This window comes from Danio rerio, chromosome 9, assembly GCF_052040795.2.
Source record: "Danio rerio strain M-AB ecotype USA chromosome 9, GRCz13ab, whole genome shotgun sequence".
Taxonomy (NCBI): Eukaryota; Metazoa; Chordata; class Actinopteri; order Cypriniformes; family Danionidae; genus Danio; species Danio rerio.
Genome location: NC_141029.1, coordinates 24847501 through 24862741, shown reverse-complemented (window position 1 = coordinate 24862741; position 15241 = coordinate 24847501). Strand labels below are relative to the sequence as shown.

Genomic DNA, 15241 nt, shown 5'->3' with positions numbered 1-15241 from the left:
TAAAATGTAGTTATAGACAGCAGTATAATATATAGTTATACTGCTATTTAGGGCTTGACATTAACTCCGCCAAATGTGGTAGATTTCAGCTGTAGCGGGTTAGACAGACACTCCAGCCACTTTGGCTGGTTGAAAATAATTTCATAATTAAAAGCATGGTTCGACAATAAAGATAGCCCAAAATTTGTACAAGTCTGATATTAGAATTGAGAAGCAGTTTGACTGACAAAAAGTTTGCACGCTCCTGTTTACTTGTGTGAAGCAACAGTTCTTAGAGGAAACGCAACTTAAATAGAATGGACAAAGAGTGAGGATCGTGCACCCACAGTCCTGCTGCATACACGAGATACAATTTGTTTTAAAGTCCTTATGTAAGCAGCAGCGATTGCCGCTTTTGCTCTAACTTTTCTTTGAACAGATTATTAATTGGCCTAACTTTAACTATATGCGTGTGATCCTCCTGTCATTATCAAGCACAATATGTTATTGTACCCGCTTTCTTATACTTCAATTCAATTCAGCTTTATTTGTATAGCGCTTTTACAATGTAGATTGTGTCAAAGCAGCTTCACATAAATGGTCATAGTAACTGGAACAGTGTGGTTCAGGTTTTAGTGTTTAAGTTCAGTTCAGTTCAGTTTAGCTCAGTTCAGTGTGATTTAATCATTACTGAGAGTTCAAACACTGAAGAGCAAATTAATCGATGCGCAGCTCTACCAATCCTGAACCATGCGAGGCAGTGGCGACAGCGGAGAGGGAAAAAAAAACTTCACCTGATGGGAGTGAAGAAAAAAAACCTTGAGAGAACCAGACTCAGTTGGGCACGACCATTTTAATTTCTCCGCTGGCCAAAAGTCTTGTGCAGAACTTCATTCGCCGTGGTTTATGCTGGAAGATGGCCTCAATGAAGACTCGTCTGTCCCTGGAGCGTCGCTGGAATCTTATACTTACATTTATTTTAATTAACATGGCTTAATTATCAATTTTTACAATAACATTGCTTTATTAGAAGATTAACTCCCCATTTATTTGTAGTTAACTGGTGAGCTGAGACTTTTAGCCAGCACAGATTACTGTGCATATTTTAGATACATGATAATAATTTTTTATTTCTTTTTTTTTTTTTTAAAGAAAAGTTTTGTTGAATAAAAGAGCATATATACAGCTATATTTGTTTTTTACACATTATTTGAAAAGTTGTGGCTAAGAAATAATGATTTATTTTTGTTTGGTCAGAGATAAATTTGGATAAATTAGCCCTAAAAAGTCATGTGAAATAAAAACTAATTGCAATGCGACAGTATGTAATCACAACCCATTTGCTCATGCTTATTGACCAAGCTCATACACAAAAAAAGTGAAACAAATGAGGAGGATTGTGGACATAAAATCTAAATCAAGTGATTTTAGCATGTCAAAGTCAAATTTATGCATATAAAATATATTTTCCCAACAACAAAATTGTGGCTTGTGAAAATGCTAAGTGGCTAGTAAACTTATAGCTATGAACTGTCCACTTACCAGTTCAACATATTAAAAGGCATCGGTAATGTTACACCCTCTGGACATTGTGGAATTCAGTGATCGATGTCTGAAGCTGTTAGTGGTGTCTTCAATTCTCATTTGTGCTTAGAGATCAGATCTGCCTTCACTGAGGTTTTACACTGTCACATGCATATCTGAGAGCAGCGTTCTGCCATGTGTACAGCCGTCTGACAGATCTCCATCCCGTTGGCAGGTTTCAGGGCCGGGCTGCAGACGCTCCAGCTCAGACGCGGCCTATGAGCTGGCGGAGTCTGTTAAGGCCCAGCGTGAGTGTCGTCTGCGGCCCCACTACAGCGACCCCATGCCTGCAGATGCCACCAAGCGGAAGCAGCTGGAGATGAAGATCGCCGCCGCCGCACGCTTGCACATTCACCGCAGAGACAGAGACACTGGTACAACTCAACTCATGTCCTAGTTTGCGCTGAGATTATTTCATTGAAAACATTTTAGGCTTGTCTGTAACCCAAGGGTATCACTTTAGTTGTGATTATGCCTCCGTTATTAATAATACTTGGCCGTGGGTGGCATTTATAGTGCCGTCACATGCATAACCTCTACCCTGGAGACTGCTCTTATTTTTCTGCATCATGGCTGCTGGATTCAGTGTGCATATTTGTTTTAGACTTTTAGACAACTCTTTAATGCGTAGAATATTTTAACCCTGTAAGACCTGACATGTCAAAAAATAGGCAGAAAATTCACATTTTCCGGAACTGAGATGTTTATTAAACTGTCTAGCAAGCAAACAAATTTTTGTCATATACTTTTTTTCCATATTTATTTTGTATCACATTTGATACATCTTTGATAAAACTTTTTGCTCACTAGTTAATTTTAATGGCACAAAAATATTTTGCCCTTGACATTTTATTTCAGGCAGTTTTTCACGTTATCAAATCATATACAACAGGTATTTAAACCAGGTATTGATTAGTTTGGCTACTATACTTTACATTTAAGTACAACACTTTTCTTTATACCTTAAGCATATTTTAATGTAAATGTTGACGTTTTTAGTTCTTTTTTTCCATATAAGCACAGAACAGTGTTAGCGATCAGACTATTTATGTTTAAAGTGGCTCACAATAATAAATATTCCTAATAATAGGAATTAATCTGCCATGTTTTTGAACTGTGCAGAACTGTAGCTGCTTTACTGGGCTACTACTATGCTACTGTATTTTATTACTGCTCATTATTGTGGTTCTTGGAGAGAAAATTTTTTTCTGAGGTGGTACTTGGGGAAAAAATTTATGAACCACTGATATAGGTCTTAGAAGCTCGTGTAACAAATTACGAGCAGCTTTAAAAGGTTCATTCTATTAGTACACTGTAATAAATTCAGGGTTCCACACAATTCATTCATGTTGTCCCAAAAGAAACTTTCTTAACTTAAGGGGATTAAAAAAATCGATTAAAAAAAACGATTAAGCTGTCCCCCAAAATCTCAAAAATAGTGTTATTTCAGTTGACTCTAAATAAATAGTTTGAACAAACCACAAAAAAATCTTTGAGTGTATCAACAAATATTAGTTATTTAATTGTTTCAGTCAGTTTTTAGATTCAGATCATTATGTGGCACTTAATAGAAATAGTGATTATTACGAAAAATATTTATCTATCCCAGAGGTAGATCCAAGATCATAAATTGTGAGAAATTGTTATTATTTTTTTTTTATGTATATATTTTTTAAAAATTGGATTAATTGTAGCTGCCACTCATCAGTTATTGTAACATGAAAATTATCTGGCAAACAGCCTGTCTTTTATTATAACGGCAGTTTTCATAATCTATCTCCACCATTTCTCACACATTTAGTTTAAATTATATGTGTTTTTATTTTAAAGAAAATCTGTTTAATGCTATTCACACACATAGTTAAATTGTTTGTAGTATAATAAGTGGTGGGCAAAAATTGTAAAAAAAATTAAATAAATAAATAAAAAAACATTTACCCAAATATATTCCTGTGTTTATTTATATTCACATAATTTAAGCATGTTTACTGTGTACATTTATTATGTAAATATAAATAAACACAGGCATATATTTGGGAAAATGTTTTTTATATTTAGATATAAAATATACACTTACACTAGCGTTCAACAGTTTGGGGTCAGTTTTTTTTTTCATGTTTTTTGTTTGAATAAAATTATTCTGTTCATCAAGACAGCATTTATTAAATGTTAAAAAAGATGTTAAATTGTTAAATACTTATTTATTAAATATTTATTTATTACTTATCCTCTGTAGTTTCAAATTAAATTATTAGTCCAGTCATTATTGCTTTTATTACTATTACCATTAATAACTGTAATAACAACAATAACAATTAATATTAGAATAATTTCTGAAGAATCATGTGACTGAACACTGGAGTAATGAAGCTGAAAATTCATCTTTAAAATTACTGGGATATCTGAATAAATTAAAAGAAAAACTACTTTTGAACAGTTATTTTATAGTGTAATAGCATTTCACAATGTTACACTTTGTACTGTATTTTTGATGAAATAAATCAGCCTTGGTGTGCTTATTTCCTTGCTTGAAGCTTATTTTAAAACCTACTGACCCCAAACTTTTAACTGGTAGTGTATATTTTATAATGTTTTTCTGCTCTATTTTTTCAGCTGGCATTCTTATTAAAAAAAAGATCACTCGTTATGATTAGACCAAAATGGTTCTTGTAACTGTTGTGATGGAACTGTGTGAGCTGATCTTTCGCTGTTTGTTGTGTGTCTCCAGCAGCAGGTACAGCTCGGGGTCGCTCAGAGCCCAGAGGTGAGGAGAGGAGCAGGGGTTTGGGTGTGAGACGCTCCGCACAGCACCGCTGGAGTACAGTCAGCAGCCTGAGTGCAGACAGCGGTGTGGTGGGCTGGAGCGATGAGCGCGAGGATGAGGAAGAGCCCCGTCGGGCCCGTCACAGCGCTGGAGCTGAGGTTGAAAGGGTGGACAGCGGCATCGGCCATGGATTGGCTCGGAGCTGGAGGAGACCCCTGCCGTCCCTCAGGACCTGGGACGTTCAGCAGCCCTGTCCCGACTGCGGACACAAAGAGGGTGCTCATGGAGAGGGCATGTGTGAACGCTGCTCAAAGCTACGCACAGAGCGCAAAGAAGCCATCCTGGAGTTTCTCAACACTGAGTCCAGCTATGGGGAAGATCTGCGAATCATCAAGGAGGAGTTTTACTGTCCCATGCAGAGCGCAGGGTTGCTGACTGCAGAACAGCTGGCCGTGGTCTTCAGTAATGTTCAAGAGCTCATCGATGTCAATGAAAAGTTCACAGAACATCTGCAGGACAGCATCGATCAGGCATTTGATCAGGTGAGATGCACTTACAGTGCATCCGGAAAGTATTTATAGCACACATTTTTCCACATTTTTTATGTTATAGCTTTAATCCAAAATGGATTAAATTCATTTATTTCCTCAAACATCTACACACAATAGCCCATAATGACAATGTGAAAAAAAGAGTTTCTAAAATAGTGTCAAATTTATTACAAATAAAAAACCTGAAAAATCAGATGTACATAAGTATTCACAGCCTTTCCTCGATACTTTGTTGATGCACCTTTGGCAGCAATTACAGCCTCAAGTCTTTTAGAATATGATGCCACAAGCTTGGCACACCTGTCTTTGGGAATATTTGACCATTCCTCTTTGCAGTGCCTCTCATGCTCTATTAGGTTGGATGGAAAGCGACGGTGTACAGCCATTTTCAGATCTCTCCAGAGATGTTCAATAAGATTTAGGTCTGGGCTTTGGCTGGGCCACTCAAGGACATTTACCAAGTTGTTATGAAACCACTCGTTACCCCAGTCGGAAGTCAAGAGCTCTCTGAAACAGGTTTTCATTCAGGATGTCTCTGTACATTGCTGCATTCATCTTTCCCTCCTTCAGATGCCTTTTGGCAAATTACAGGCGGAGAGTGGCTTCCATCTGGCCCCTCTACCATACAGGCCTGATTGGTGGATTGCTGCCCAGATGGTTGTTCTTCTGTAAGGTTCTCCTGCCTCCACAAAAGAATGCTGGAGCTCTTACAAAGTGACCTTCGAGTTATTGATAAGCTCCCTAACTAGGGCCCTTCTCCCCAATCATTCAGCTTAGATGGCCGGCCAGCTCTAGGAAGAGTCCTGGTGGTTCCAAACATCTTCCACTTACGGATGATGGAGGCCACTGTGCTCATTGGAACTTTCAGAGCAGTAGAAAGTTTTCAGTAATCTTCCCCAGCCTTGTGCCTCTACACAATCCTGTATTGGAGGTCTACAGACAATTCCTTTGTCTTCATGCTTTGTTTGTGCTTTGACATGCACTGTCAACCCTGGGAGCTTATATAGACAGGTGTATGCCTTTTCAAATCAGTTCCAATCAACTGAATTTAACACAGGTGAACTCCAATTAAGCTGCTGAAACATCTAAAGAATGATCAGCGGAAACAGAATGCACCTGAGCTCAATTTAGAGCTTCACAGCAAACGCTGTGAGTATTTATGTACGTGACATTTCAATTTATTTATTTTTTGCAAAAAAAATTGCAGCAATTTCAAAAAAAATTTTCACATTGTCATTATGGGGTATTGTGTGTAGATGTTTGAGAAAATAAATTAGTTAATCCATTTTGGAAAAAGGCTGTAACATAAAAAATGAGGAAAAAGTGAAGCGCTATGAATACTTTCCAGATGCACTGTATGATAGAGTCAAATTCACCAGGCCAATGTTTGGTAATTTTAGCATTAAGATAATAGAAGTGTTAGATGCAGATCAATGGCTCAATGTCGGTGGATTTCTTCTAAAGGGATCTGTTTGCAGTGGTTGGCAGCTTGGCACATATTTTTGCCAACCCTTCATGTTAGATCAACTTTTTTTCCGAGTGGTGGAATATCTGAGAAGTGGCCTAATGTAATCTAATAGCTGTCTATGCTGGTCACTGTCTGGCAGTGCAGTGTAAACTTGTCTTTAGTTTGCGTTTCTGTAAGCTCCAGAACTGAAACAATTCTGCTGAATTTTTGGGAATCATCCTAATAAATGTACAAAGATACTACAAAACAATAATAATAATTACAAGGTGTGCTTCTAAAAGAGTGCAGACCCACAAATGTCTGGACCCTTGAAAGTGTCCTGTGGAGACTGGCAACAAAGCGTTTATAGCAAATTTTGCAAGCTTTTTTTGTAGGTTTTTAAGGTGGAAGCACTGTTGATGGAGCACTCACAGATGCTCAGTTATGAAGTTTGAAAACCATTTCTGAACAATGTGAGCATTGTGGCAGGGAGCTTTTTTCCACTGTACATGAGGAACACCATTGCCATGAAGAGTTCAGCAACAGTGTTTCAGAAAGCAGCACAAACAAAGATTTGCACAAAGATTTGTCAGACCTAGGTTTCCCCACTGCAACATTTCCCAGAGCTTCACACTCCAAAACGTTTTGTTGATACAGCACTGGAGAGATAGCAGGAAAGATGGAAATCAAACTCAGGTCACTGTAGCAGTGCTATGTGTCAGTGTGCTTCACCACTAGACCCCTCCACTGACTACTTGTCATCCAATAGTGCATCACTCCTCTAGTTAAAATGTGCGCATATACAGTCATTCATGTTATTTATTAAGAGACCTGTATCAGATGAGCATCTTCCACTGATTCAAGATGCAGCTGCAGTCCTTGAGTACCTATTGTAGGCAACGATTATGTCGTAACTTGTGTGTGTTCAGAATGTTGTAGTTTTTGTCAAATTATTCTAGATTTAGTGGCATAAAATGCTTAAATTACTATAAATGCGTAACATTATTATCACTTACAGCCTTGTGAGCAGGTTGCCGACATATAGAACTATTGTGCTTTGTGCATCCTAAGTTAAAGTCCCAGCTGGCTGACCTTTCCTTGATGCCATCTACCTCTTTCTCTCTTCAAATGTGCTTCCTGTCTAAATACTCTTATCCTAACAAATGCCAAAAAAATAAATCTTCAAAAAAATGCTTATTTACTTACTCCCAGGGCCGTTTATATCAAAGTTGATGTTTAGCCGCACCATGTTGCTGTTGTCGTAACATCTCATTTTTATGTTATGCTTAATGCTCAACCCCCAACCTGGAGGACCAGTGCATACACACATACACTAAGGACAAATTTAGCTTCAAAAAATGCTTAAAATTGGAAAATTCTACAAATGTATTACCTAAATGAAACCGTGACTATCTCCATACAGGGTGATGAGGACCTGCAGGCTGTGTGTATTGGAGAAATCTTCCTGGAGTTTGTCAACATGCTTCCAGCGTTTCAGACTTACTGCTTGCAGCAGTCCACATCTGTCAACATGCTCAACACTATGGAGAAGGAAAAGGAGCTGCTTAGGTACACATTAGGAGATTATACTCCAGTTATAATAAAATAAAATAAATAATAATAATATAAAAAAACTTGTCAGGCTAGTAGTTACAGTTTTTCTCAGTCGCTTTGGTGCATTTCTCACAACACTATTTACATTTGCACAACAGGTCATGCATTTCTCAAAACAATGAGTCATTTTTGCACATCCTAGTAGCAGTTTTTCATTCCTTTCGGCAAATTGCAAATGCTTTCAGACATGCATCAATTGCTTTCATTCAACTCTCTGCTATTTATAACATTATCATCTGCTTATGTCATGTCAGTCAAAATTAACTAAACTTGTAAATGCTGAATAGTCATTCCATATAAAACTAATAGTCCTCATTTCATTACTTGAGTCATTACATACAAAAATGTTGAACAAGTTGTCAAATTTTGCAAGCAAATTTTATTTAAAAAAAAAAAAGTTTAAATCTTTATTTTACTGAAAATGTCTTCTAAATTAAACAGGTTCGTGAATGATTTACAGACCTGTGTATGTATGTTGGTTCAGTTCCAATATGTTCTGCAATATTGTTTACAGTTGTGCACAGTGCAACCCAAAGAAAGTTTATGTTTGTTGTAAATAAGGGTTTATTTATTCTTCTGCACAATGCTGTGAAAAAATTCAAATTGTAAAGAGCAAATGCAGAAAAAATGTGAAACATACATATTCAGTGTCTTGTACTAGATACACTCACTAAATGTAGTGATGTATAACTTTACTGTAGTTTTCAATTGGCTGTGCTAATACTATATATTACTATCTTGAGCATTTTCACGAAGTTTTAATCTGTTCTAATCTGTTTCAAAATCTGACTTTTTTTGCATTAAAAAAATGTCCAGAGTGAACTGACGTAATGAAAACATGACCTTGTTCATAAACAATGGTGTGAGGACTTTTCATTTTGATGATACTGACTCTTTGATTGACATCAATACTTGCTTTTGAGGAATGAACTATCCATTTTGAGCATGTGCTTAGGTTTTGCAGTTTGTACTAATTGTTTTGAGAAATGCACCAACTGTTGTGCAGACATGCACAGGTGTTGTGAGAAACGCACCAAAGCGACTGAGAAAAACTGTAATATTTTTACTGGCCCTGTATTTTCATTGGACCACCATTTTCACAAGTTATATTTACCTTTATCAACCTTACCCACTGCTTCTGCTGTCCAGCTCGTCTCAAATGTTATGGATCCTTGCTGATTGAAACAGTAACACTTTAGTTTAGGTCACAATTCACAGGATTATAAACTAATAACCAACACAACCAGCTTAATACACTACTAATTAGCTGTTTATTAATAGTTCGTAGAGTAGGTTTTGTGTAGGATTTGAGATGCTGTTTAAGATCATACTTATTAACTACTAATGAACAGTTCTTATCTTAATAATAGGCAGGTAATAAGACAGTATGTCATAGCATATATTGTGTTACTAAAGACTCTTAAATCTCACGATTGTTTCTGCCTTTTCTCCCCTCAGAATATTTCTCGATGTCTCCCAGAATGACAACACAGCACTCAGACGCATGAACCTGCGCTCCTTCCTCATGGCGCCGCTTCAGCGCGTGACCAAATACCCACTGCTGCTAAGCCGCATCAGCAAGGCCACCAACGAATGTCACCCAGATTACCCTCGCTTAAAAGAAGCCAAGAGCCGCGTGGAGTCCCATCTGGAGCACATCAACATGAAGACCAAACAAGAAGGGACTGCCACGTGGTCCTTGCGCTCCTTCCGACGCGACAGCCGTAAGAACCGAGAGGTCATCAACATCGAGATGAGGGAGCTGTCGATGAAGATGGTGGGCTGGGCCCGAGAAAGCACCCGCTTCATCATGGAGGGGCCGCTCCAGCTAGCACAGCCCGCCGATGGACAGTGGCTGAAGAAGGGAAGCAAATCCCTCAAATTCCAGAACGTTCAAAGCTTACTTATGGTTCGCACTCTCCGTGCTACAGACGCAGTTACTGACGGGAGTTTGGAGTCTTCGGAGGCGGTGCAGGACGGCGTGCTGGTGCTCATCAAGGACAAAAGCAGTGGCAAGTTCACTGTGTTACGGGAACCCATCCGTCTGGCTAACTGCGTTGTGTCCGTGGACCCAGACTGTGAAGATACCTTTGAAGTGCTGGACATCCGACGCGAGGCCTTCGTTTTCCGTGCCTCTGACAAACCACGCACTCAGCAGTGGTTTCGACAGGTTAAGAGATACGTTTGTGATCTAGGATCCTGGAGAAAACGACGCAACGCTCTTCCTAATATCATGATTAACACCTCTCAGAGCCGGTCCTGAGACTGAGCCCTCGGGCACAAACTTTGATGTAAAAATGAGTTATAATAATGAAGAAAAAAACAAACAAATCGATATTTTGTTGAGCGAACAGTATTTGTGTGGGGAAACCAGATCCAATAGATGTTCTCCACCAATGGACTTTTAAATCGCAAGGTTTTACTGTGGTTTAAAAGTGACTTAATATTAAGGTGGCACTTTGTATGAGTGGAGAGAAAAAAAATGACATTCGGAACGAGGAAAAATTCACTGTCAAGCAAAAAGTAATGCCCTTTGGCATACCAAAACGAAGGCCTTGTTAGATGCCTCACTGCTGCACTTACTGATTGTAAAACCAGTTTGCTACTGAGAAGAAACGCTTTCAGGTGTGAAATGGTGAGCATGAGGGAGGATTGGTGGACTTTTTAGTATGCACATGAGTGGAAAGCTGTGTTCGATGTGAAGAATGGGTGAAGCTGTTTGTTTTCGGACCATTGTAACTTCCTCTTCCTCTCTCTTTCTTCCATTAGCATTGATTCCCACTGCCATCCAGGAGCAGTTCTCATTTTTGGATCACTGTGCTGGTTTATAAAACAGCAATAATCTTCATTGTATGTAGCAGCGGTTTTTGTTTGGAGGTACCGCTGTTCTTGTGAGCAGCGATGTAACAGAACATTTTTTTTCTTCATTGACGACGATGTAGCACCAATCTAATGCCACATTCATGGTTGTGCTGAAACCCGATCCAGAATTAGAATCAATCCAATTAACCATTTCCTCCCCAAATCTTGTAGCTAATAATTGGGATGTTGCTTCTCTTGTAATCTTTGAGGGGAAGAAAATATGTGCCTTTATTCATTTGATAATGAATGAGTACAAATTAGTTCAAGTTTCACCTCTACTTGTACCCACAGATCAGGCCGTAAACGAGAAAGATATTCTTTTTTTTTTGCTGCTATTGTATTCCAAGCGATTCCCCACTGATATTCGAAGCTGTGCTTTATTACAACTCGCTCGATGTTACCTTAGCTGTTTTTGTTTGATGCACTTTAATACGAAGGTCCTAAAGCATCAGCGAGAACGATGTTCTGCAGTTTACAAAGCTTTACTGTACTCCGTTTTAAAGATTGTTTGAGCTTTAAGAAAAAACGAACCACAGTTGACTTCAGCAATAGCAATCAGCCACATTCACACCACCATTCTAGTCTTTCTCCGTCTATGAATGGGTAGAAATGATTACATCTAAGTTGCAACATGTATACTTACCGTTTGTTTTCCAATGGCATTGATACTGTTAGAAAAATCATAGCTTCCACATTACACGACAGAAAGAGTTAAAGCTGCCAGAGAGTTTGAACTGAGACCAATCAAGCTGTTAAATACCTTTTTTCCAATCTTAAAAATCCTAATTTAATATGATTTTGTTGTGTAAAATATTGTGAACAATTAAAAAAATACAAGTATCCACCTCTCTCTGTGTTTTCTGAGAACATTGTTTGCAACAAGAATCTTTATTACATAACAACTACTGAACAAGAAAAACATGATTTCCTACTGAAAAGCAAAGTCAAATGTTGAATCACCACATGAACAGGCATTTCAAATGCAAATACTGTCAGACAGAAGTCTTTCTTTGGGGAGAAACAAAGCATTATTGCTTACAAATACTAAGAAAATAAAAGTAAAAGCCCCCAACATCACTGAAGATCAGATGAAACATGCACATACAAAAGAGACAAGATCTGCAATAAAAAGGCAATGCACTGACAGAACACAAATAAAGAAGGGAGGAATGGAAAAGTTTCCATAAAGCTTTACATACCAAAACAAATGCACGGTCAGTTTGCTCTTTGAAACTTTTGCTTATATTGTGTGTTATTTTTTCCAAAGCTCTTTCTCATAATGAAATACTTCAACAAGTTCAGCATGCAACGTCCAGAACAACATAAGAGCAGAACAAAAAGAAGCAAATAGTGAAGTCAAAGTGATACACAACTGATCAGTAATGTACAGTCAGGAATGAACGTTCAGTCATAATTTTCTCATCCTCGTGTTGTTCCAAAGCTTCCCTCAGTAAATCACTAAAGACAGACATCATTTTAAAATAGATGTCCACTGTTTTGTAGGGGGGAACAAATTAAGCCAATGGGATCCAAAAAAAAAGTGGACAATAAAAATTTCAGAATAACCTGAAGATGAAAAATTTACAACAGAACTTTTATTTTGTATAAACCGTCCATTCAACAGCGAAATACATGGAATTGTGCATATGAGACAAACAGCGAACCACCAGTCAAGGAAAATTTACGACTTACAGAGTGCAGATTTTTTTACTGTATAAAGCTTAACATTTTGGCATGTTTCTTGTTCACTTCAAACCACAAATGTAATTTTGACGTAAATTTTTAAAAAAAAATGATCAAAAAGGGACAAAAAAAAAAAGTGTTTCGAAAACCCAATTTAATTAATAAACAGAAAAATGTCCAATGTAATGCTTGTGCAAGTCAACATCAAACATCTTGATGTCCTTCTAGACTGAAATGAACAAAACAAGCACAGAACCTCTGTTTCCCCCAACATTTCCCAAATTTCTTCATGTTGCTTGACTATAAAATGGTTTGAAATACACGTGGCTGAGACAAAAATATCAATAAGAGTATAAAAACATCCAATCAAACAGAACAGGCAAACAGAACGCACCTGTACAAAAGCATCTCTCAACAGAAGTGAGAAAGAAAACATCTTCCCATTGAAACCTGTTCTCTCTTAAGGTAAGCAGGTGGTTTAAAAGACACCGTCTGAGGACCTCCGTTCCCTCCCCTTCTTCAACTGTCCACCTGCCCGCCATCAGGTTCAAGCACTCTTCTTCAGATGTGGCGAATCGCAGCCAGGGCCTCCTGCATTCCCACAACAACTCTACTTCTCTTCTCCTGCCTCCTGCTCCTTGGCGAGGCCTCGGATGGAGAGATCGTACACCACCTCCTCGATCTTTTTCACGTCGTACTTGAGGCCGTCGTAGCGTTTGCGGAGGGGGTCGTTTTTCAGGTTGAGCAAGCGAAAGCCAGAGTCCAGTTCATTGATGAAGTTTGAGATCCTAAGCGGACGCCCATAATCCCCTGCGGTCACACTGTTCACTGCCAGCCTGGACTAAACCAAGGAAACAGAACAGGACAGGTATGTTGAGCTCACTTTGTAGACGATTTAGTTAAAGGAGGTTGGACAAAAGTCACGATAAAACCCCGAAAATGTTCCATTACTTAAAACAATGGTGCTAAACTATGTTTATTTTGACAAGGAATCAGATTAAGAGTGGAAAATGGGCAATATGCATTAAAAGGTTTTTATATCAAAGAGTAATATTAAATATTAATGCAGCGTTACTAGAGAATGGAAATCTCCGTCATAATGAGTAGCATTACGCCATGTTTTTGTTTTTTCTATAATGAGAAATTTTGGAATTATGTATCACTGCTATGCAGATGATACACAGCTTTATATACCCATCCAAAAAATGATAGCTTAACCCTCAAGAGATTAGAAGATCGTCTTCGCGAAATAAAACTTTGGCTAACTGATAACTTTTTGCTTTTGAATGAAGATAAGACCAAATTAATTTGGTCCTCCACAGCATTCTACCAAACCACTTACTGATCTCGGCGTATTAAACGGTTATCTCACCTCTGAAGTTAAAAACCTTGGGTTTCTACAAGGCAGTAGTCTAAAATTTGACAAACAAATAAGTAAAATAGTAAGTTTAAGATTTTATCATCTAAGATGACTAACCAAAGTGAAAGCCTTCTGCTTTTATTTCCACACGATTAGATTACTGTAATTCTTTATATATTGGTCTACCTTCAACTTCTATTTCTAAACTTCAAAATGCGCCCACCCATTTGCTCACGAATAGCCACAAATATGACCATATCACACCAATATTGCAATCACAACATTGGTTACCAGTTCATTTCCGAATAGACTATCAAATTTTACTCTTTGTTTATAAAACTTTGTATAACCTAGCGCCACCGTATCTTTCGGATTTGATCACTACTAAGGAACAAACCCAATTGCTTAGATCAAATTCTGACTGCTATCTATTGCAAACACCCTGATCTCATCTCAAATGCAGGGGCGATAGAGCCTTCGCAGTTGTGGGTCTAAAACTATGGAATAAGTTACTATTAAAAATCTGAATAGCAGCCACTCTATCTATTTATAAATCGATGTTAAAGACTCTTCTTTTTTCGAGTACATTTAATATTCCTTAATAGCGGTTCCAGGCTACACTAAATTGATTCTTTCTTGGAAACTTTTACTGTTGTTACTATTGCTTTACATTGTTGTTTTTATTGTAATGTGCTGCTGTTTTTATTTGCTACTGTACAACACCTTGGTTGTTCAAAGGTTATAATTAAGAGCATGCTCCAGAAATAAACTTTGATTTGACATGCTCAAGAGCACACAATGTAAACTAAGGCAATCACTACAATAAAAGCAGAATGTTTTATAGTCACTTTCTGAAAAGCCTCTCGCAAACGCTCTTTGTGTGTCTGAGAAGCTGAAAATGTGAATTCCATAGTCAGTCTCCAGTGCTAAAGGGGAACTAGAGATGGAGGAATCAAAGCAATGAGAGCGCATCTGTAAGCGACAGGGCATCAATGAGCTGCCATAAAAAAATCATGTCCATACATGATTTCCTTCTTTATTTATGGTTTGAGTGCTTAATTTATTTCAAATCAGTGTGTATTTAGAAGCTGTAGAGATCAATCAGGCTGTCGTGTCCCAAATTCCCAGAATGAACTGCACTATAACATCATATTTTTATTCTCTATACTACACATTAAATGTTGTAAAGAATCTAACTGTATCTAGTTGACACTCCAGCACAACAGGTGGCTGCGTCCTCAAGGGGTCATTCACAGAACACGTTTTTGCATTCCACATGTTGTTTTTCTATAGAATTATCCGACAGATTTCATTTAACCTGCTATTTTTCCTTTTCACTGCTTACATTTACGAAACAGTTGTAACGGTATAACATGCTGTATCTTGGCCACAGTTTG

At 37.9% G+C, this 15241-nt stretch overlaps 2 protein-coding genes across 9 annotated transcripts in view; one reads left to right on the top strand and one right to left on the bottom strand.

The window, feature by feature from the left end:
• The window catches only part of arhgef49 (Rho guanine nucleotide exchange factor 49), a 68887-nt gene extending 58425 nt beyond the window's left edge, over window positions 1–10462 (top strand). For 4 of the 8 annotated variants that reach the window (XR_015498886.1, XM_087266549.1, XM_087266548.1 and 1 more), the window contains 4 exons: window positions 1739–1937; window positions 4295–4869; window positions 7749–7894; window positions 9398–10462. Coding sequence is in view for 7 of the 8 variants with exons in the window: in XM_087266549.1 (XP_087122675.1) it covers window positions 1739–1937; window positions 4295–4869; window positions 7749–7894; window positions 9398–10202 (1725 nt within the window). In the remaining variant the exon portion in view is untranslated. 8 annotated transcript variants of the gene reach the window in all.
• Window positions 10463–11653: 1191 nt separating this feature from the next.
• The window catches only part of tsn (translin), an 18808-nt gene continuing 15220 nt past the window's right edge, over window positions 11654–15241 (bottom strand). The window contains 1 exon segment of the mRNA NM_001025452.1: window positions 11654–13325. Coding sequence (NP_001020623.1) covers window positions 13095–13325 — 231 coding nt within the window. The 3' untranslated portion in view covers window positions 11654–13094.